General features: G+C 38.4%; 1 protein-coding gene across 4 annotated transcripts in view; it reads right to left on the bottom strand.

Moving 5' to 3' along the window:
* Positions 1 to 7,678: 7,678 nt before the first annotated feature.
* The window catches only part of LOC136857270 (carnitine O-palmitoyltransferase 1, liver isoform), a 216,899-nt gene continuing 199,528 nt past the window's right edge, over positions 7,679 to 25,049 (bottom strand). For all 4 annotated transcript variants that reach the window (XM_068225118.1, XM_068225116.1, XM_068225115.1 and 1 more), the window contains exons 13-16: positions 20,064 to 20,198; positions 17,113 to 17,247; positions 14,159 to 14,518; positions 7,679 to 8,147 (exon numbers count right to left, since the gene is read on the bottom strand). In XM_068225118.1, the coding sequence (XP_068081219.1) occupies positions 8,052 to 8,147; positions 14,159 to 14,518; positions 17,113 to 17,247; positions 20,064 to 20,198 (726 nt within the window). In that variant the 3' untranslated portion in view covers positions 7,679 to 8,051. The remainder of the gene's footprint in view (positions 8,148 to 14,158; positions 14,519 to 17,112; positions 17,248 to 20,063; positions 20,199 to 25,049) is intronic.

Raw genomic sequence — 25,049 nt, 5'->3', positions numbered from 1 at the left:
TGGTGGTGGTAGTGGTGATTATTATTTTAAGAGGAAGTACAAGTGGGCAACCATCCTGTATTAACACTGATCAGAGGGAAAATGGAAGAGGTCCGACACTTTGAAGAATGAAGGTATTGGTAAAAGAAAGGCAAGGGGCATGAATTTGAAAGACCCTCTAGGCCTTGCAAATGCAATTCCATAGAGGTCAGAAGAGAACAAGAGTTGACCAAGGCAGGTCAAATAGGAAAGATGAAACTGAGGAGCTTGGCACAAATAAGTGGAAGCAATGCCAGGCCCAGCTAGGGGAACAGTGGTCGCCAATCCATCCTTCCAAGTTGAGAGCTCCACGACAGGCAGGGGATACCGTGTGTGTTATTCTACCAATCCCACCCCCAGGGGTAACTGGAGATAGGAATGTATACAGAAAGTGGCTGGCAGCTGATGTTGAAAGGCAGGCAGACAAATGAAGAAGAAGAAGAGACTTTTTTATTTTATTTTTTACAAACAATAGCTCACAGACTGTTCATTCATCTTATCTCAAGCTTAATGCTGCGTTCCCACGGGGCATGACACGCTTCAGTTGATTACGCTTTCGTAAAACTCTACCCGTGTGAACGCGGTGTAGTAAGCTTGCCTACGACGACAAGTAGCTAATGATTCGGTCGTGAAGGGATCAAACGTTTGATTTTCAGTCATGAACCACCTGGCTTTGGTGAACAAGGTGTCTATCAAGCTTGTTTTAAGATTTAGTGACAATGACGCTATACGATTTTTGAAACTATACCAAATGGATCTGTTCTATACAATCCAACATTAGATGAATACAGAGATTGTAATAAGCGGGCAGCAGTGGCCAAACGAATATTTGATACCTACCAGAATTTGGACCAAAGGAATTGATAGTGAAATTTAAAAACTTGAGAAGTTTGTTTCTCAGGAAGTGAAGAAAATATCTGATAGTGAGAGATCAGAAAAGTCTACCAATGAAATCTACAAACCTAAAGTTGCTTGATTGATGAAAATGAACTCTTTCATTTGACACCCTAGATAAACTGCAAACCATATCCATGAACAGCTGCACAGATTGCAACAAAGGAGGAGGATAGTTACGACCATTTCGGAAAATACATAGCATCATTACTGCGCATAATTGAAAAAAGGATGTTATTATGTTGCAACAAGAAATTATAACTTTAATTACCAACAAAATGTGTGGGTCATCTCCTGAAAATAGCCCACCCAGACCTAGGACATCCTGCAGTGATGCAGTAATTCTGAAAACGTGTATTCTCCTTCTTTCGATGACAGGGAATATTCATGGATACATTTTTAATATAGACTATAACCCACCTTCAACTTCACCTGTTTTTCTTAGCTTCAAGATACGAACAACTTCATTAGCTAAAACTGAACACATAATGACACATCCTTCAGCTAGTAACTCATCCATGGTGACGTCTCAACTATTTCGTTCCTTCTGTGTGAATGGACCACGCTTTCCTCCAAGCATGAACAGATGTGGAGCAATCACGAAAGTGTAATCGGCTTAAGCTTGTCATGCCCCATGGTAACGCAGCTTAAAGCTGACCCTTTCTAGTAGTTTACTTGACTGACCACACTGACAATTTAGCTCAGTGAGCGTAACTGCAACACTGTGCACAATATTGATTAGCTATTGATATTGCTGGAACTTAATACATTTATGGAAACAGAAAAGGAGTGTTCAATAACCTTTCATATAAATACTATGTAGAAAAAGGAATAACAAAAAGTAAGCTTTTAAGGGAAACAGGTGGGATAGAAGGCAGGTACATCACCATGAGGGAAATTACTCTGCACACAAAGAATCTTTGTACCGGGCGAGTTGGCCATGTGATTAGAGGCGCGCGGCTGTGAGCTTGCATCTGGGAGATAGTGGGTTCGAATCCCACTGTCGGCAGCCCTGAAGATGGTTTACCGTGGTTTCCCATTTTCACACCAGGCAATTGCAAATAGCCCTAATTAAGGCCATAGCTGCTTCTTTCCAACTCCTAGGCCTTTCCTATCCCATCATCGCCATAAGACCTATCTGTGTCAGTGCGATGTAAAGCAAATAGCAAAAAATTCTTTGTACTTGCCAAAAGCACGTAAGCAGCAGTGGAGTTTCATGACTCTTGTCAACAAGTTAGAGTGATTAGATCTATGCCTAGACACCTTTTTTGCTCAAAAATTAACCTGATATTCATTTTTGTTGTAGGCTGAGTGAACTATGGAGCACAGTTCCTCTCCACAAGTGGAACCCTTATTTCTATATTTCTTGACTTCTTGACAGTAAATCATATTCAGGTTGCACCAGGTGACCCAGCGTGTCTTTGCCACCTAAGCTAGGCAGCCCCATATTTTTATTTTTCAACTACTTATTCTTCCTCAAGTAGAGCCTCCATGGCTCAGGCGGCAGCGTGCCAGAATTTCACCTCTGGGTTCCGTGGTTCAAATCACGGTCACTCCATGTGAGATTTGTGCTGGACAAAGCGTAGGTGGAGTGGGTTTTCTTTGAGTACTCTGGTTTTCCCTGTCATCTTTCATTCCAGGAACACTCTCCAATATCATTTAATTTCATCTTTCAGTCATTAATCGCCTTTGGGGGTGGCGAACCCATCATAATAAAACCCTATATGATGAAAAGTGTACTGAAGCCTCGGAAAATGTTAGGGCGTTCCCCACAAGCGACATGCAGTTCTTGTGATGGTGGGAGAAATGTGAGAAATGAGCAATCAGCAACCAACTACATCAAGATAGCAACCATCAACGTAGTGACACTAACAGGGAAAGTGGAAGAAATTGTAGATTTTATGGCTGACAAAGATATACTGTAGCATTGCTGGGAATCAGTGAGACAAAATGGAAAGGAAAAAATGAGAGGAAACTAAAGAAAGGATACACCTTATAATATAGTGGAGAAAGAGAAGCCAAAAATGGTGTAGGTCTCATACTTAGAAAAGACCTAAAGGAATATCTAGAATTGGTGGAAAACATAAATGACAGGTTGATTAAGGTCAGACTGAGACTTGAAACCGGTGTTACAGATATAATTCAAGGGTACGCTCCACAAATAGGAAATACAAATATGGATCTAGAGGAATACCTTGAATATCTGGAAGGCCATATACAGAACAAACAGGTTGTGATCATAGGAGACATGAATGCCCAAGTAGGTCAGGAAAGAGAAGGAGATGAAGAGATTATAGGATCATTTGGATATGGGAAGAGTAACAAGGCTGGAGATATTCTGGTAGACTTTTGTAGAAGAAATGAGCTGATCATTGGTAACACATGGTTTTGAAAGAAAAACAGTCAGAAGATTGCAAGATGTAGTTGGAATAACAAAATCAAAACTCTGATAGATTACATTTTGGTCAAAAAAGGTAACAGAAAAATGTTGGTAGATGTAACAGCCCTCCCAAGTGAATCTTTTGAAGGAGATCACAGAGTTGTGATAGCTATGTTAGAGATGGGAGAGATACAAAAGAAGACCGAGATTAGGCAGAGAAAGCTAAGGGTGTGGAAATTATAGGAGAAGGAAATCAATGAAGAGTTCCAGACACACATTATAACAAGTATACCTACGGAAGACATCAGAACGGTCGAAGAAGAATGGGCGTACTTTAAAACAGTCATAGTGGAGTCTGCAGAAAAGACCTGTGGAAGAGTATCAGGAAGAAAGGTCAAGAAATGCCATGGTCAAATGACAGGGTAAAAGATATAGTTAAATGGAAGAAACAAGCTTGGAAAAGATGGCTGAGAAACAGAACAACAGAATGCAAAACAGAATACAGGCACTGCAAGAAGGAGTGCTCCAAGGTGGTTCAAGAAGAGAAAAAGAAATGATGGCAAAACTTCACTGAATTTCTGCAAGGAGATACAACCGGAAGCAAAAAGATCTTATTCTAGTGGGTAAAAAGGAAGAAAAACTCAGGTGAAGGTGCTCACTTCATTAAAAACGAACAGGAGGAAGTGATGACACAGAAGCAGAATATATTGCAAAGGTAGGAGAAATACTTTGAACAGCTTTAAAATGTGCAAAATACCTCAGTACAAGGAGAAATCGAAGAACCAGATTTAGTGCAGACGGAAGATAAGGAAAATGAGGAGACCATGGCAGAGATTGAGTGGGCTACTAAAAGAAGAGGCAAGGCAGCTGGAATTGACGATGTCACCATAGAAATGATAAGAGAAGCAGGAGCAGTTGGTCTACAGATTCCCCCATCATCTTCTCCTTGATATTATGTAGAATTCTATCCATGATGATAATGAAAAGTAAGGGAGACAATACACTTCCCTATCTTAAGCCTGTCTCAACTATGAACCATTCAGTTTGAAGCCACTTTGGTTCTAACACAGCTTTTGCAATTTTGGTATAATGCTATTACCATTTGCATTGTTTAATTCCCAATCTGTATAGACTCTTCAGAGTGATATGGAGAGAAAAGGCTGTTCCAAAAGATTGGGCAAAAGGGGTCATTATACCAATTTTCACGAAAGGAGGCAGGAAGCAATGTGAAAATTACAGAGGAGTGACACTGATACCTCATACAGCTAAGATCCGTGAAAGAATCTTGGATAAACGAATAAGAGACAGAGTAGAGGGAAAATTGGCAGAACACCAGTATGGATTCACATTTGACCAATATTTACATTGTGTCAAATGATGGAGAGGTATTAGGAATATGCAAAGGACATGGTAGTAACGTTTCTAGATATTGAAAAGGCATATGACAGTGTTCCAAGGCAGATGATAATACTGTAGCATTGTACCAAAATTGCAAACGCTGTGTTAAAACCAAAGTGGGTGAAACTGAATAGTTCAGAATTAAGACAGGTTTAAGACAGGGACGTGTATTGTCTCCCTTACTTTTCATTATCATCATGGATAGAATTCTACATAATATCAACGAGAAGATGATGGGGGAGCAAGTAAAGTCTATGTATGCTCTTTGCTGATGACATTGTAGTTTGGGGAGATAATGAAGAGGAAGTACAGACACAAGTTGATTTATGGAATGAGGAGATAAGAAATTTTGGAATGAAGATTAGTACTGCGAAAAGCAAGACTTTGATCATGACGAGAGGTAACAGAAAATCCCAGGGAGTGATACAAATTGGAAATGAATTTCTTGAAGTAGTAAAATTTTTTAAATAATTGGGTAGCATGATGACACAAGATGGAAATTTGGATGGAGAAATTCATTTAAGAATACAGGAGTCTGCAAGTTTCTACCAGTGTGTGAGAGACATTGTATGGAACAAAGATGTGCCAATGAAGTGCAAGAAGGTTTTTACTCGTCCTATTGTAAACCTATACTGACCTATGCTTCAGCAGTTTGAACGTTGACTAAGCGGAACTAAAGTAAGATACAAGCAGCTGAAATGAGATTCTTGAGGAACATGCAGGGAAAGACAAGACGAGATAGAATATGAAATGAGGAAATAAGGAGAAGCGTGGGAGTGTGTAAACTTCAAGAAGCTAAAATACAGCAAAGCTAAAATGGTTTGGACACATGATGAGAATACCAGGAGAGAGAATATCAAAGAGAACATTCATGGATACAGAGAGTGCAAAAAGAGGCCTAGGGGACAGCCTAGAATGAAATGGAGGAGCTCTGTTGTAGACTGTATTACAAATAGAGGAGTCGATAGCAATAAAGTACTAGAAGAGGAATAGTGGAAATATTGAGTAAGGCTTTGGTACACTACCCTACCCAGAGAGAATCTGGAAAAGGGAATGGATGAAGAGAAGAAGAGAAGAGTCATTAATCATTGCCCCAGAGCAGTGAGACAGGCTTCGGTAGCCAGCACACAATTCCTATCCTTGCCGCTAGATGGGGGATTCGTCCATTCCATTCCTGACTCGTCTAATGACTGGAAACAGGCTGTGGATTTTTCACTCTTCCCCAAAACGTCTGAGGTTGTCAAACTGACAAAGAATATCATACAGTACAAATTCGGCAATTTAAGTACAATTTAGAATAAGAGATATACACAGGGCCAATGACCTTAGATGTTAGGCCCCTTTAAACAACAAACATCATCATCAAGAGATACAAAATAATTCTAATGATGATGTAAAGGAACCGACCCTTATTACAATGGTATATATAAGAAGCAAATAAAAATAATCTCAATGATTTTAATTTCTTTTACAATTTGTTTTATGTCACACCAATACAGATAGGCCCAATTTAGCACACTGGGGCAAAATGCTGGCAACCAGGAATGAATTAGCTGGAAGATTTATAATGTCCGATACCGGCCCAACTATATTGGTATTACAGACAGGTGTTACGGTGATGATGGGAAAAGGAAAGGGTTAGGAGTAGGTAAGAATCGACCGTCACCTTGCTTACGATACAGCCCCAGTATTTGCCTGGTGTGACAATGATTTGATTAAGAAGGTGGTGCATAGTGGTGATGTCTTACATGTGCTTACTTTCAAAGGTTAAATCACCACCTGGGACCAGAATTCAAAATCAGTGTGAATGCCTGGAAACTTTAATCGTGGATTTTAATTTTTTTAAGTACATAGTTTTTCAGCCACAAAAGCTTATAACAGTGCAAATTATCTCAGATTCTTGGCCTGCTCAAGGAGTGGAAGTATTTTGCACTTGGTGAAAGAATGATTATAGTAAGATGCACTGAAGTTATTTCAGTTGTGTAGCATTTCGTTTGCACTTCCAAGAAAAGATCATGTCATTTTATGGAAAAATAGGGTAACACAAAAATTATCACATGGGTACAGAAATGAAGAAGTAATCCTCTCTCTATTGAAACTCAAATTAATTTAATAGTTGAAGTTTTTGTATATTTCTATATGTACTGGTATATACTCAGATAGTAAAATATCTTAGCTCTCAAACCATTAAGCATATAACCAATTCAGTACATTCTAACATTAGAATTTGTAGGATATTCAGGAGTTAGAGGGATAAAGTATATTTTAAGATATGTTCACATGAGAAGTAACTGTTCATCAGTCGTATTCTCTCTTTCTTGATGAGTGCACAAAATGATTTCAGAGATGAAGCTGGCTTGCTTGTCCTTTATTTGTGGGAGAAAACTCTGATCTCTGAATATCAACATTCATGGAAAAGATACTCTACAAACATACAATTCTAGAATACCAGCTGTCGTTATGGTAAGTAGGGCCTAACATAATGAACTCAAAAATATCTTGTTCTGTATTTTCAAGAAAGTTTCACTCTGATGTCTTTTCATTTTCTTCACAGGGTTTGACAATTATTTGTGTGGTTTTTTCTGGGTCACTGAAGGCTATTAAATAAGCTAGCTTTTGCTTCTGAGCTCACTGGGAGCTGGGAAGAAATTGGTCTGGAAGAATTGGAAGACTGTCTATGGAAACAATAATGAACTCCCTCCTTTCTTCTTTCACAGATTCATAGTTTTACTCTCTTTTTAAATTTTTTTTTTTAATTTTAAGGAATGCTAGTTTATGGGGAAATAAATACTAAAATTTTAATCCAACTGCTGATGAATATTTTAAAATTGGAATAGGCCTAATACTTATTTCCACCCATACCTGTTTGTATCTGATAATACCAATGTAAGAGGGGAACTACATTGCAGTTGAACCACAATGCTGATTTTTATCACCTCCTGTATACAGTATACCATTTACTCAAGACAGAAAAAAATCTTCCCCCAATTACTTTGAATAAACATGGTTTTATTTAATACCTATTGTAAGTGAATTACTCTTGATATGATGTTCATCAATGTCAAAATCTTTCACCAGAACACAGAATTAAAATCCATATATAAACATGTTAAAAACATTATTATTTCATGTTTCTTCACTGAGAAACAAAATAGGTACGGTAGCTAAAAAAGCACTAACAAGGTACAGAATACAAAAACAGTCCATAAGTGAAAAAGGACTGCCATATTTAAAAATATTTAAGACAACTTTACAAACATTCTTACCCTGTACAGGGTGCAATCTTTAGTCTTTTAATAACATCCAAGAAGAATCACTTGGTTTCTATTGTAGAATCACTTTCTCAATAGTTATTTTATAATTACTTGATCTTCTGGCTATTTTTCTTTTCTTCCAAGAACAAGTTCTTGATATCTGCAAGGGCTTGTACAATCTGAACACCAAACTGACTAGAATTCTGTAAGAGATAATACAATATTACTGTATATTTCTTGTAAATACATACATTGTCATAAAAAAAGTTGCATCCAGAACAAGATGTGGAAATGGAATGAAACTCAGCATGGACAATGGAAAAGGTGATGCAAATAACTGATTACAATATCCAATCAAATGAAGCATTTTTAAGCAAAACTGGACATTTAAAAATTACTTTGCTCATCACCATAAGACCTATCTGTGTCGGAACATCATAAGGCAAATTGTAAAAAGAGTAATTTGCAATTCACTATTGTACCACCTCTGGCTCATATACATGCAGTGATCCGGTGTGGCATGGTGTTATAGAGAAAGAATATTCCCCTGTGAATAATCAGCCCATAATTGCTGCAACTGATACTCAAGATCCAGCCCATCCGATGATGACTGAAGATTCCATCTCAGCTGGTCTCATACATGTTCTATAGACAACAAGTCTGGGGGACCTATCAGGCCAAGGAAATGTGCCAACAACATGAAGGAAGACCAGGGAAAACCGGGCTGTATGCAGGTGGGTATAATCATGTTGAAACATGTCACTTGTATCATTAAGTTCCTCTCAGAATTACCAGAGGAGCCCTCAAAGCATACCATCACAGACCCAGTTCCGGTGGTGTGCCACTCAATAATGAAGGTTGGAAGTGCACCTCAATACAGTGTATGATGTTCATCTGTGCTGAGACAAAATCTTGATTCATCAATAAAGATGACCTGTCACTGGTCCTCAGCCGCCCATGCCGCCCGTTCATGACAAATCTCAAAATGATGTTATTTATGTTGGGTGGTCAGTGGCAGACCGTGTAATGGATATTGTGAATGTAAGACAGAATATGGTCCTGGTGGACAATGAGGTCTCTACTGATGCTGCTACATGTTACTGGATGGTGGACAGTGACACTGTTTGTTGTGGTAGATCTCTCAAATTATGAGATGATCCTCTTGTCTGGTAATCTTTCTGGGTCACCCAGAACCTTTCCAGCACTTACATCTTTCCTCCAGTGCCCACTGCTCCCAATAGTGTCACACAGTTTGGTTGCAACAGCCCAGGTAGTGACCACTTTGACGGAATATCCACTCTGCATTCTGCCTCCTGCAGTCCAGCAATCTGCCCTCTCTCAAAACCAGTGAGCTTTAAGTATTGCTGTTGAATGCACTACCGAGGCATGCTGGCTACTCACTAACCTTCCCTCTACAAGCACACCAGTAACATTGTGCACAGCACTGCCCAACAGTCGTTCCAGTTACTAATGCTGTCGTGCAAGTACTGCCCTCTGGTGATGGTTCTGGTGGGCCACTTGGAGGCAAACACAAATCATTTTCACTATTACCCTTGGTGGTGCTACATTCTAACTTTCGTCTCTTTAAAACAAATCATTCTGGGTGAAGCTTTTTTTAATGGCAAAGTGTGTTAGGTCTTTGGGAAAAACAAGTTAAACCAGTGGTTGAAGAATCAGTGGCAAGCAGAGAACACAAATTCATGGAATTACTATCGAAGTCAATACAACAGGATCTTGTTGAAATTTTCAGAAGTGAATACACCTAATCATTTTGTCTGAAGTATTACACTCTTGATAAAATTATTTTAAAAGTAATAACATGCAGAAATGTTCCTCTCACTACTATGTTATTAAGCGAAGCTGGAATTTGAACCTTAAAGGTGTCCTTTATTAGTCTAATAGGACTAATATTAAGCAGCCCTAAACTGAAGACTCACTGTGCTACAATTTATGTGATTTATATAGAGAAGAACACTTAATAGGATAAACACAATGACAGGTCAGTAATAATAATAGCATATGGCCTCCAGAGAGGCCTGATGCAGGTCTTTTTCCAGTAGACAGCCTATTAGGCGACCTGCATGTCTGTGAAGATGAGGGCCCTACCTAGGATGAGATCTAATGTTGAATACGCCACACACACCCAGCCCCCAAGCCATTGGAATTAACCAATTAAGGTTAAAATCCCCGACCCGGCCGGCAATCGAACCTGGGACCCTCTGAACTGAAGGCCAGTACGCCGACCATTCAGCCAAAGAGTTGGACGATGGGTCAGTATAGGAAGAGGGAACAGAAGAAAGAGTAGGCACTCTACCTAACAGAGTTGAATGTCAGGTTGGGAATTCAGAGCTGGAACAGGTAGATCATTTCAAGTATTTAAGATGTGTATTCTCCCAGGATGGTAGTGTAGCAAGTGAGATTGAATCAAGATGCAGCAAAGCTAATGCAGCGAGTTCGCAGTTGTGATCAACAGTATTTTTTTTTTTTTTAAGAAGGAAGCCATACTTTCCAGTGTTGACTTAGTAAAAGTAACATAAAAAACTTTCCAGTCTGTCAAACACACACCAATTTTAATATAAATTATAACACTATAAACATACCTGTAAAAACATACATGCTATTAAACAATGACAAATGAAATGGCGTATGGCTTTTAGTGCCGGGAGTGTCCGAGGACATGTTCGGCTCGCCAGGTGCAGGTCTTTCTATTCGACACCCGTAGGTGACATATTTCGTTGTACAAGAACATCCTTGGATTCTATCAAATCACTTAAAACATGCGTATATATGTACAGTATTGTGTACATTGTGTAAACTTGTCAATGATGAGAGTTAGGTGATAATATAAACAAGTATTGACAAAATAAAAAATTACAAGTATTAACATAATGAAAAAACTTTGGTACTGCCGATGGTAAGTCCGTTGTCTCCATCACTATTTCAGGACTGTGGTCATGGAGAGGCAAATGGGAAGTTTTTGCAGAGAACGAACAGAATGCTATGCCCAAAATTTTCCATTTGCCTCTCCATGAACACAGTCCTGAAATAGTGTTTGGAGACAACGGACTTAGCATTGGCAGTCTAGATTAGAGATGGGACATTCAATTCATTTTACTGAATCGATTCAATTGATTCCATTCATGTTAATGAATCGATACAGTGATCCGATTCACGGCACATCAAAGTCACCGCTCCTACTGCATCTGTGTAGTATGTACTGATAAGACAGCAGCAACAGCATTTAGTGGTCGCTGCTGCCATCTGGTCTTCATACTATGAACTCCTTTCTTAGAAAAAAATGCTAGTCACTCTAATACATCGAAGGTTTCCGGTGACACAGGATGGGAAAGGTCTGGGATTAGGAAGGTAGCAGCCATGGCCTTAAGGTACAGTCCCAGCATTTCCTGGTGTGAAAACGGGGAAACTACGGGAAACCATCTAACGGCTGCCGACGGTGGGATTTGAACCCACCATCCCCCGAATGCAAGCGCATAGCTACGCGATACTAACCGCATGTTCAACTCGCTCAGTCATTTTTGAAAATATGTATTTTTCTATCAGAAGAGGATTGTTTTAAATCATCATATTTTGTACAGGCTACTCGAGATGTACAGTAGCCCACTGGTTTTCTGATTCAACATACTGTTGGTTAAGTTACTGCGTCAGTCAGCTCACTTACTGTCCACATATGATTGAAGTGTTGTGCAAAGATATGACATATGAACTGAGAGAATACTGAGCTGTTCTTCCCAATACAAAACAGGTACTTTTGAGTGGTCATGAGCATGACTCATAGTCATAGGGCAGGCTAGAGTCGAGTTTAATTAATTGTCAAATGTCAACTAAGTTATAATACTAAGATTCATTAGACTAATAAATAGTATAACCTAATAGCCTACCTACTTACTAGCTACTTTAGAATTATGTTTTGACTACCTTTTTAACACTGCAAATAAATCCATCTATTATTTAAACCTCCCTGTAAGAAGAGGACAGTGAATGCAAGTGGGTATTATTTTCAAATGAGCTGAGCTCGAGAGTCCATTATAGCATACGATTCTTTCAGTGTACCATGGCTCTGTATGTATTGCTTCAGAGGAAGTTCGGCTCCCCGCCAATGTCCAGTGTACCGATAATGAACCGTGTGTGTGTTGTGTCTCATTGATCTGTGACTACGTACGATTCTTTCAGTGTGCCATGGCTCACTGCAGCGGAAGCTCGGCTCTCAGCCAGTGTCCAGTGTGCCAATAATAAGCCGTGTGTATCTTGTGTATCACCGAGTTGTGCTTGCTCACGGTTCTTTCGGTGTGCCATGATTCACTGTCTCACTGCAGAGGAAGCTCAGTTCCCCGCCAACGTCCAGTGTCCTGCTAGTGAGCCGTGAGTGCGCCACTCAGCACAGTCCGCTGGGAGTAAGCTGAATCGTGTGCCGTGAGCTCGCCGTTCTTGTGAATCAATTCACTCGGACACTTGAATGAATCGATACACTGTTTCAAATCATGCATTCAGTAGCCAACACTAGTCTAGATAAGTACAGAAGTTTTTTCATTATGTTAATGCTTGTAAATCATTATTTGTCAATACTTGTTCATATTAACACCTAACTCTCTATCATTGACAAGTTTATGCAATATAAACAGTACTGTACATATGTACGCATGTTTTAAGTGATTTGATAGAATATGAGGATGTTCTTGTAGAATGAAACATGTCATTCTTTGTATAATAGCGTGTAATTTTTTTACAGGTATGTTCATAGTGTTATAATTTATACTGAAATTGGTGTGTGTTTGACTGACTGGAAAGTTTTTTATGTTACAACAGTATTCTGTAAGAAAGAAGTTAGCTCTCAGAAGAAACTCTTTACACCAGTCTATTTTCAGACCAACTTTGTTTTACTGGAGTAAATGCTGGGTGGACACAAGATATCTTATTCATAAGGCTGCCTTCACACGTACCACTTCGCAACCATACCACAACCACACAACAGTGGTTGGCTGTGGGCGGTTTCAAGCTCTTGTGGAAGTGCAATATTGCTTTCACACATACCGCACTCTGCAGTCAAGTTCAACCACTGTCGCAATCTGCAGGCGATATCACCCACAGAAATGTTGCTGGCAGTGATCGAACGCAATTCACATGGGCGACACGCCAACCACACACCAGTGATAGTGCTGCGAACCTCGCGCACACCCACTCACTCAGTCATTCCCTTCGTTTCCAGCTGGTGATATGTATTTCTGCTCTAGCGCTGCTCAATATAGCAAACGAAAGTGATACCTTTGGTACGGAATTGTTTTTTGAAGATGTATGCAACTTACCAATAAACTCTATTTGAATGATGCCATCTTTGCCAACGTAACAAAAACCACAGCAATGCTTCATCTTCAAAATCCATTTCAGTACTCTATACTTATGGGTGTAGAGTGGTTGGAAAGTTTGTGGTCGATACAAATTTCAAATAACCACAAAGAACCACGTAATTGTGGTTAAGAGTGGTCAATTGTAACCACAGCTGAACCACTCAAGAACCACTGTGGTAAATGTGAAGGCAGCCTAAGTCAAAAGTAACAGACATGAAAGTAGTGAGAATCGCTGGTACAAATAGGTGGGAACAGTAGCAGGAGAGTACTCAGAATGAGGAAATGAAAGTTAGGAATGAACTCGGCTGATGAAGCTGTACACATAAACCGGTTTCGGGATGGGGTCATGTGAGGTGAATGAAGGAGGATAAATTAGCTAGGCCATGGAGGGTAAGAGAAGTAGAGGGAGACCAAGATGACAATGGCTAGACTCAGTACCTAAGGATTTAAAGATAAGAGGTATAGAACTAAATGAGGCCACAGAGCTTGTTACAAACAGAGGATTGTGGCAGAGTTTAATAAATTCACAGAGGCTTGCAGACTGAGTGCTCTTAAACATAATGGTCTGTAATGAAGTTGTATGTATATTTCAATATTGTGATGTTTAGCCGAGTTGTTGATGGTTTTAATTTGTTCCTGGATTTCTGGTTTTCCCATACTGTAATTGTTTTTCTTTTTTTGTGGTCCCTCCAAAAATAGATAAATGAAGTTCCACTATATACCATCATATCAAAATATTGTCACAAGAACAATTTTTCTTTTTCTTACCTTAAGGTGGCGTATGTGGTTGCCCATATTCTACAAGTTAATTAGTTAGCTACTCACTTGGAATTGTTATAAAATAAACTTACCGTATTGCGACAACTTCGTTTGCTGGTGATATGAAAGAAAATTAAGTCTTCTCCACCCACGATGTATGAAACTCCATAGCCATCATCTGCTACAGGTCCAAAACCTCCTGCAGGGGTAACATATTGCGGCTGTTCTTTCAGATTCACTCTAGATGTCTGTCCATGAGGCGTTTGAGATGTAGATAAACGCCATGGTTCACGAAGTACCTCATTTAGGAATGGAGAGTCTACTTCAAGATATTTACTCACAACATAGAGGCAGAACAGGTAACGGTCAATGCCTCTGCCACACATGGCTTCCATGTATTGCCTTTGGTGTTTTTGGCATGCTTTACGGAACAGAGAAACACGTTCCTCCACCTGCAAAAGAAGAGGTATCTGAAACTGAATCACATTTACACTTTTATACTGATAATATTGAATGATGAATATTTCTCAAGTTTTCTACTGTATACTGTATCTTCATTTGCAAAGGTTGCAGTAGCCAAGGGGTATGTGAATTTTAATCATACAAAAACACTTCAAAATTGGGTGGCCATTTTCAGATCACCATAAATGAGGACATTAAACTGAATTAATTATCAGCACCATGAAAATCAACCTCAAGGTTACTTTATTTATACCTGTTCAACAGCATTTTCCTTAAGAAAACTTGAATTGCACCTTCACAGCCAGTTCGTCTGGCATGACCTCTTCCGCCTCCAGGACCAGTGGTAACCACATTGATAATAAGTTCCCTCTCCATCCACTTTACCGTTGGGCCTAATGTGTGATGGCTTCCAGTGTCATTTCCTCTACTGAGGAGACCATCACCTGCCTGCCAGAAGCCATTGACCATTTACCGCTGTCTGACGCCAGGTGGTGAGTCACTGACTGCACAGTCTTTCAATACGAACTTAAGATTAATGTATTTTATAGCATTACGAAGTTCCCTTTAAAAAAGGAAGTCCACTACACTGTATTTAGTATTTTACGCATGCCCAGAAACTTAAACTTTTTCGTGGATTGTCAAATCTTTATCTTTATGCGCCATGGCACTTGAGACAAAACAATTGACAAATGAGCAAGGAGAAAAATAAAGTTACGACAAGTTTTGAACTAATGGCAGTAACTGAACTTTGGATCCATCAGTTAGGCTGTTGCATACAAAGAAGCAGATTTGTACAACACAAATAAAATGTTTATTGTTGAAGCTTTTTTACTCTGTGCAATATAATAGTTTCTCTAATTTGCTTCTTTTGTTGAATGTACATTAAATCCATAATATGAATAAGCTTGAGGATGTCTTGGAAAAATGATACCTATAACACCCTCTGCCACAGAGAGCACGAAACTCTTGCCCATGTCCTGGGAGCCTGCCCTCATGGGGAGGTATTGAGAAATTCCTGCCATCATACAATACGACACATGATTGTAACCTCGCTGAGGGATCACGGTTTCACGGTGCACGAAGAGGTCTCTGGCCTAGCTACCGACGGGAGTAACAGACATATTGATATGATAGCCTTTCAACCAGCTAGCAAGCAAGGACTAATCTTAGATCCACAATACGCTTCGAGTCGCACATTGGCCAGGCCGAAGAGGTGGACGCTGAAAAGAAGTCAGTTTACCAGCCAAATGTAAACTACTATAAAGATAAATATCACCTAGACAATATTTCCGTCCATGGACTCATGATCGGAGCTCGAGGCACAATCCCTAAATTTCTTGTACAGCTATGGGATTATCTCGGCCTCAGCCGGACATGACTTAACGACATCGCTATCGCTGCAATACGAGGTTCAGTGACCATACTCCGTAATCATCTATATAACATCTGAAGAACCGTATTGCAAATTTATTCCTGAGCCTTGTGGTGATTTTTCTACCTGGCACACTAGCAAAGTCAACAGTAACTTAGAAGACAAAATACTGTGTAGTCGACATACTTTGTCCTTGTGGCAGCCTCCGCATGGGGAAGTTGTAATAATAATAATAATAATAATAATAATAATAATAATAATAATAATAATAATAATAATAATAATAATAATAATGATAATGATAATAATAATAATAATAATAATAATAACAACAAATCTAACCTAATATGTACAATAAGTTTCTCGTTGCCAGAACACAATGCAAATCAATATCCCTATAACTGACTGCCTAAGTTGATCATGAGAAGAGTTCTAGCAGAAGGCTATAAGTTTACAATCTTAATATGACTGATGTCAGTAAAGAAAATATATCAAGTGATAGAGCCATGCAAATTAGATAGGATGAGGCTAGAGAGCTTATCGTGAGGTGACACCTCCCGACTAGCGTTAGTCCACCAGTTCGGTGCACATTTTCAAGAAGTGTGACCTCCATGCCCAACTTATGGTGTAGGCTTAGTCGTTGGACAGCTGCTAACAGCCTGCCTGTCCCTTCTGCCTGGTCGCCTATATATGTAGCACAGGCGAGCTGACGTCACAGTCTCGTCGACGTGCTGGCTGGGAAATACGTCGTGTTCCTGAAGACTCGCCGTGTAGCACGCAGACTTCAAACAGGTGAGGTGGCACCATAATACAGGCAACATCTTATGATTCTCTTCAATCTCCTGTTTCCACTTTGGATGGCCAGGCAGTGAGGCTAGCAAGTACAGTACTACTAAGTAACCCTAATTGTCTTCTTGTCAGTACATCAAATTTTCTGCACAGTCCCCAAAACTCATTTTCTTAACACCCAGAACAGTCTATTAGGTCTTGGAAATCCCAGTTCTATCCACTTTAGATCCCTTAAACAGTGTCCGTGTCTGTATCAGAGAGTGGTCGTACCATGAGGTTTCAGAGTATCTCAAACCCAATCCTACTAGTTTACACAGTTCCTTGAAAATATATCAAATATGCAAGTGTACTAGCCCCAATGTCATCTTAAAAGTATGGTTGACAAAGTGTTAATGTGGGTTACATTAAAATAAATATACTCACTGAATATTCATTGCTCATCATGGACTTAACCCAAGCTGAAGATTCCATAGTCAAAGACCTTACTGTTTCAGTGCGGCCTTCTCGAAATAGCCTTGTCGTGGTAGCTTCATACGTTAGACAAAACCTCCCAGCATCCTGTAAGATTTGAAATGAAATCAGTAAAAATAAATCCATTGTGACTTCTTCCTATACACAGTAAAGAATGCAAATTATTCATATCACTTTGCCTTCTTTTGTCCTGGATCTGTCTCTGATAGAATTTATTTCTGATGTAAACAAATTATTGGTAGCAGCTACAGTAGTTATGCAAATGAGAATGGTGTAGGATTTTCTTACCTAAAGACAAAGACAAAGTCACCTCCGTACAGGCCATGAAGGCCCTTGGAGGAGTGGAAGGTAAAGGCTTCCACCATTGTTAACCGCGGCACGTGATGGGGTAGAGTGGTTAGCTCTACGCCCGGCCGCCTTTGCTCTCAGGAATTAACTTGGTACTCATTTTTGGTGTAGGCTGAGTGAACCTCAGGGCCATATGCACCTCCGATTTTCTTACCTACCCTTCAGAAATATAATAGGATAGGAAGAAAGATATGGACAACAGCATATATGTATTTTGCTCCTGGTCGTTGGTGTATACTCTAACATGGTAAGTCGCTACTCTGCATCTGTTTCCTATAAAAATTTATAACTGAAACTGATTTATACTTAGTTAAAAGGGAAGAGATTTAACTACATACAACTCAAGGGATATATTAATTGAAAACTGACTACAGTAACAACCCATAAAATGAATAATTTTGTTTGGCTATACGTATTTTGAATTCTAAACAATGATGGAAACTATAAAGAGGGACTGTAGACATTTCACAGAAGTATCTCCTCTGTATAGGATGTAATTAATAGTTGCCAGAAATAAAGAAACAGCCCTCGCATTTCATTGTTCATGAAAACAGACTATAGGGAGAGAATATTCTTCCACCTTTACAAGAACCAGACAGCATTGATAGGCAAACAAAGAGTGGAGGCAAAAATTGGAAAGAGCTTAAGACAAGGATGTGGATTGTCACCATTATTATTTAACATCTATATAGAAGAAGCTATAAAGGAATTTTTAGCTACCAACAATCATGGCATACATGTTAATGACCGAGCTCGATAGCTGCAGTCACTTAAGTGCGGCCAGTATCCAGTAATCGGGAGATCGTGGGTTCGAGCCCCACTATCGGCAGCCCTGAAGATGGTTTTCCGTGGTTTCCCATTTTCACACCAGGCAAATGCCGGGGCTGTACCTTAATTAAGGCCACGGCCGCATCCTTCCACTTCCTAGGCATTTCCCATTCCATCGTCGCCATAAGACCTATCTGTGTCGGTGCGACGCAAAGCAAAAAAAAAAGAAAAACAACTGTACAGTACCATACAATTTTCAGATAATATAGTATTGATTACTGAGAATGAAAAAGATAAGCAAAAGGCAGTAAATCACATGAACAAATTGCTAAAAGAGAGGTGCAGCATGACAATAAATAAAAAGAAGACAAAGATAATGCCCTGTACAAGCGTGCCTGTACATTATACTAATTTTAAAAATATGGATAGTTCACCCAAGAAACTGGTTTCAAAAAGAGTTAGTTCCTGAAGTGAGATGATTCCGAATCAAAGTTTTTAAGATTGCCCCAACAACCCCAAGGTTGTTTTGCTTGTAGTCAACATTTCCATGCCATGAAGATGTATAGTAGTGATGGGGAAATTAAATGCCCGGGATTTCCTTCTAATACCATCTCACTTATTCAACCAATGGATCAGCGTTTTATTTTGACATGCAAGAGATTGTATAAGGGGAAGTTTCTCAATGAAATAATGGTGGTATTGGAGGAACTTCAGAAGAAATAAGAGGATACGCAAAGGCAAGGAACACTGTAGAGCATCGGCAACTACTGTATTTAGTCAGCAATTTTAAACTGTGCATCTGCTTGGAATTAAGTTAAAAATTTCCTAGTAAGCTTCTTCAATCTCTCCTTACTTCTGCAACCATTCCTCCTCATGAGAAATGATACATAGTTACCTCCTCACTGTGTTTCTTGAGTAGCACTAAGAACCAAGCTATTAACCTTCAAACAAAAATGACAGCAGGCAAGGGGGCCTGCCAGAAATAAAACTTCGCAAGCAGTAGACAAGGGGACCTACTGAAAATAAAACTCCCCATGAGAAACGATTCAGAATCACTTCCTTGCGGCATTTCTTGAGTAGTGCTGAAAACCACGCTATTAACCTTCAAATAAAAACAATGGTAGGCAAAGAGACCTGCTGAAAATAAAACTCCCCATAAGACACGATACAGTCACCTCCTCGCAGTTTTTCTTTAGTAGCGCTAAGAACCTAGCTACTAAGCTTCAAACATAAATTCCTCATTTTTGTTCAAAAATAAAAGATAATGCATAATCCCATGTGAAAAATGGGCATTCAGCTAGTAGCTACACTAGAGTCCCGTTAATCCGAACCCCGTTAATCCGAAAGTCCGGTTAATCCAAACTGAAATATTCAATTAAAAAAAAAGGCTCCTTATTGTCATGAAGGAACATAATATAGAATGAAGATTTACTTGCATTTTATTAGACTTATTTTACTAGAATAACTTAAGGTTCGATCCTGGCTCAGTACAGTGGTATTTGAAGGTGCTCAATTACGTCAGCCTAGCGTAAGTAGATTTACTAGCAGGTAAAAGAACTCCTGTGAGAGAAAATCCTGGCCCCTAGGCGTCTGTGGAAACTGTAAATGTAATTAGCGGGATGTAAAATAAAAAACAACATTATTATTAGAAAATCTTTTCTGGTTAATCCGAAAATTTTGTAATCCAAACAAACTCTGGTCCCAATTAGCTCGGATTAACGAGACTCTACTGTAGTTATATATTATATAACAATTTTGTTATTATGTGTCTATGTCATATTACTCACCCTGAAGTATGCCAACTGCAGAGCCATTTGGATGAAGGCATCGGGACTAACTCTGCACTGTTTCACAAAGCCCTTTCCGTAATCATTGTGTACTTCTATATGAAGGTCCAAATCATTTAAAATAGCCTGTGCTGCCTGAAATTAAGGAAAACAAACAATATAAAATATGGAACTGAAACATCTAAGTTTCTGGTACATTATGAAATTAAGACTATCCTTTCTATCAGTAAGGAATCAAATTTAACTACTGAAAAAGGTGAAAGTATTTTCTTTTTGCTAGTGGTGTAATGATGTACTAATTCTGTTAGGTTTTTGGCAACGATTGGATAGGTAAGGATGTAAGGACTACAGCCTTGATTAAGGTACGGCCTCACTCAGCCTTTGCCTCATGTGAAATGGGAAACGATGGAAAACTATCTTCAGTTCTGCTGAAGGTAAGGTTTGAATCCATCATCTCCTGAATGAAAGTTAACAGCTATGCTGCCCATACTTTGCAGCCAATTTATTAAGTAAAGGTAGAAGAGCAAAGAAGAAAATATCTTATAACTATTCTGCACACTTCTGCTTAAATACACCAGCAAGATAAATTGTATTTTTCAGTAATAGTAGAACACTTGGAATAATATTCAAGTCTCAGCAAAATGCACAATTTGATATATATTCACAATTCTGGCTCACAATTATTATGACAATATCCTTCTACTTCAATTCTAGTTCAAATTTCAGACAAAATGGAGATGGGACAATTTTTTTCTGGAACTTGTAAGATGTCACATTTTAAATCAGTTATGGTAAGCTCAAATGCCACCAGAATGCGTACAGGGCAAGTGTGCAAGCTCAGGGCATATGAAAAGCTAATATCTGATGTTGTATTTAAGCATATGATGATTTTAGATAATAATTAAACCACATTCTCTTTAGAATGGGAAAACATAATGTAACATAGCTGATCAATTCTATTTCATAAGTGCAATTAAACATAAAATAATAATAATAATAATAATAATAATAATAATAATAATAATAATAATAATAATAATAATAATAATAATAATAATAATAATAATAATAATAATAATAATAATAATAATAATAATAATAATAATAATAATAATAATAATAAGAAGAAGAAGAAGAAGAAGAAGAAGAAGAAGAAGAAGAAACAAATATCATCTGTTATGCATGAAACTGAAACACAAAAATAAACACTGCTCAGTTCCATGCTGTAATTTCTATTTAAATAAAGCAAATATTCTTTGTTGAGCAAACCAGAACCATATTGACAGGTTGAAGCGCAGCCTTTATTCATGCAATGACAACCTGCACTCATTGGCATGGTGAGAGGAAGGGCAGTGACTCATGCCAAAACGAGGGCAAAAGCCACCAGTGACTTTTTTTTTCACAACACTGTTTTAAATCAGAAACATTTAAAGAAAGGTAGAAGAGTTTGGATGAAAATGTCTTATTTTTCTGTATACAGTTGTCAAAATGCAACAGCAAAACACAATACACCTTCTATATTATCTGGGCTGATGACTTAAATGTTAGGCCCCTTTAAACAACAAGCATCCTTTATATTATCTTTTATGAAATGGTGGAAAACTTAAAAGCAGGTTCTGCTCTTTCATGATTACCACTTGTTGTTTAAAGGGGCCTAAACTCTTTTATTCCACTGACACTTTGTAATGAGAATATTTCAATGGGTAGGGTGTTAGCAGCCCATCTAGAATGACTTATGTTTCTCATCTCTAGTGCTGAGCTCGATAGGTGCAGTCGCTTAAGTGTGGCCAGTATCCAGTATTCGGGAGATAGGGTTCGAACCCCACTGTCGGCAGTCCTGAACATGGTCTTCTGTGGTTTCCCATTTTCAAACCAGGCAAATGCTTGGGCTGTACGTTATTAAGGCCATGGCTGCTTCCTTCCCATTCCTAGCCTTTTCCTGTCCCATCATCGCCATAAGACCTATCTGTGTCGGTGCGACATAAAGCAACTTGTAAAAAAAAAAGAAAACCAAATCATCTCTAGTAATGGTAAGGATGACAGAAATGTCTCGTATTTTGATGTAAAATATGTCTATAGCTTCGGAACCATACTTGCACTGGTGAGCATTACAAAACCATGAAAGTTTCAGAATCAAAATAATTTTCAAACAACACGTGCAACAACAGTGTTCAATATCTCAGATTAAAGAAAAAGGTCCAGTGTACCTAGTAACAAGGGTTTGACCTCAATTTGACATCGTCAAGTGATCCAATAGCACCGCTATCTTATGGTACTAAAATTGCCATGCCATGCAGCTAAAAATTAGTGTAGCTCTGGACTACAGTGTGGTAGCATGTCGTGTGAGTTGTCTCGGTAAGATCTACAAGTATGCAGCAAATAGTGACTTGAGAAAATAGTGATGCGAAGAAAAGCAAAACATTTCTCTCTTGCAAAATGTTATGACATTGTGGACAATAAATGGGTTCAAAATTATCAAAAACATAATTGCAAAAAAGTCCAAAATCACCAGTGTTGAGCATCAGAAAGGTTATTGGGATAAGGTGTCTGAGTGTTGTGAGTTGAGTTCCACACTACTGTAGCCCCAGCTGAGCACGTCTACTTCCCCAACAGTGAAAAATGATTTGGAAAAGACAAGGATACTGATCGCCCTGGTCTAATCAAATCAATCTTGAAAATGTGTAAATTTGTTTAGCATTAAGAAATAAAATGTCAACAATAAAATTTCAAACCAATTTCTTACTGCTCATTCTGCCTCATATGCCCCATTATGGTACTACCATTGGCTTTTGAGGTTTCCCCATAACTGCATATAACCTTTGGTGGTGCTGTTTGAGGATCTAACCAGCCTCAGGATTGAAGACTTGACAGAACGGACGGACGAGATACTTTACTAATCAAAACCAAGAGACTTCCACCTTTCAATGCATGTATCAAAAGAGAACACTTAATTACAAGGACATGTTTCATCTCTTAGTTTCGAGACATCTTCACTTGAAAGATAATAACATATAAAATGACAAAAGACACATTAATTAAAACACAGATAATGCATGTGTTAAAGTTTTAAAATTGTTATATGCCACAGTTGTCTAATTCTTCTTCTTCTTCTTTGTGAAAAACATTATGTCTTTATAATATTGTTATATCTCTTTTGATAATGGAAATAATACATGCATTGCAAGGTAGAAGTCTCTTGATTTTAATTAGATAGCATCAATGCAGTTACCTAACAATGAAGTTTATCAAATGTAAGATACTTTACTTCGACAATTGTACATATTCAAAACTTGTGGCCATGACCCCAACCTAGCCCCGTTCAATTCTTTTATGCACCTATTTCTGCTGACTCAGTGAAATATCTGAATAAGACTTAGTAACCAAGGGATTTCTTCCATCGACAGATTCCCCTCAAGTAAAAGCCAGCTGAGCCAAGGCTTTTCACAGACGATGTTATACCGGTACCGGTACTGTACAGGGTATACAAGTTTGTGAATGACTGCAAAAAGACCTTGACCTAGACATTAAGACCAACACATGTAATCTTTAAGTGGAATTAGATCCAGTGTATTACCAAAATATAAGAACAGTGCAATTGAACTTTGAAGATAGAACTCTAGACATGAAAGCTTAATATTTTTAGTTTATCATAAAATTTTATTATCAGCATTAGAATTATACGTAAACTTAGAATAAGCGATGTTTTAATATTGACATATTTGCTGTTCTCTACTTAATGTTCTTCAGCAGCTGATCTCTTATAGATCAAAACTGGTACTGTGATAATGTATTTTTAATGTAAATGCATACACTAACAATTGAATTAAGTATTGATCTGGACTTGGGGTACCCTTACATCTGACTTCCTTCCCACTCCTTGTCCTTTCCTGCCCCATTGTCGCCATAAGACCTATCTGTGTCGGTGCGACATAAAGCAAATTGTAAAAAATTATTGAGTACGTTGATGAACACAAAAGACACAAAAAATCTTCTCGCCTAATTCAAAAATAATTGTAGGTGTGTCATCTATGTTGAAAACTAATTCTTTCAACATGCCTCACATGTACATATCTGGGGCAATGGGATCCAGATAGCAGGAAGGGCATGGGAAAGGAGTTCCACGAGAAATTAGGCGATCTTCAAGGTGTTGTCGCAGGAGGGTAAGTGACTACCCCATGGAAGGGGGGTAACACCTGTTGGAGAAGTTACCCATGATTTTCGTTTGTGGTGATGGTTCTTCGGCACCCAGTTGTCCCCTTTCCTTGGAAGACTGATCCTGTATGACAGAACTTGTCAAGGACAGCTAATATTATTCTGATATTTGATGCTTCCTTATTAAATCATTCCTCGTGAAGCAAATTCACCCTATTCTGACGCCCTACTCTGTACGACCGGAAATAATGGTCCACAATAAAAACTTATCATTAGATAATCCAACCTAAAAGTTAGTGAACATTATCTTAGCAAAGTGCCCTATGAACAAGTGAGAATATTGCAATGGACAATGAATGTTAGCTATGAAGAATGTAATACTGTAATGGAAACATAATATTTTCCCATGATGAACTTGCATATATTAATTATTTTATTTTATGAAAGTTGTAAATATGAAGAATTTTTAAGCACATTTCAATGATGATAAAAAGATGAAATGAAGAATGTGGTCATTAACAAGTAATTTCAACCCACCAGGTGTTAACTAATTATTTGATTTTGAATTTTATTACCATTATTTCATTTTTCTCCTCCAAAATTTTTATTTTTCTTAATAAATAATAGTAGTTAAAATTTACTTGAGATCTTATTTATAGCTTTCTATAGGTAACTTAGAGTTAAGGCAATGGATTTTCAGGTGATCATATGATCCGTGGATACGTCGGATGAAGACGTCCATCAAGTCTACTGGGAGATAAAATATTAATCGGCGTATCGGTTCTCTTCCTGATCCAACAACTATACATTTTTTGTGAAGGTTATTATTTACTA

Source organism: Anabrus simplex, chromosome 1 (assembly GCF_040414725.1).
Source record: "Anabrus simplex isolate iqAnaSimp1 chromosome 1, ASM4041472v1, whole genome shotgun sequence".
Taxonomy (NCBI): domain Eukaryota; kingdom Metazoa; phylum Arthropoda; class Insecta; order Orthoptera; family Tettigoniidae; genus Anabrus; species Anabrus simplex.
Note: the sequence above shows the minus strand (reverse complement) of the source record. Positions and strands in the feature narration are given on the sequence as shown.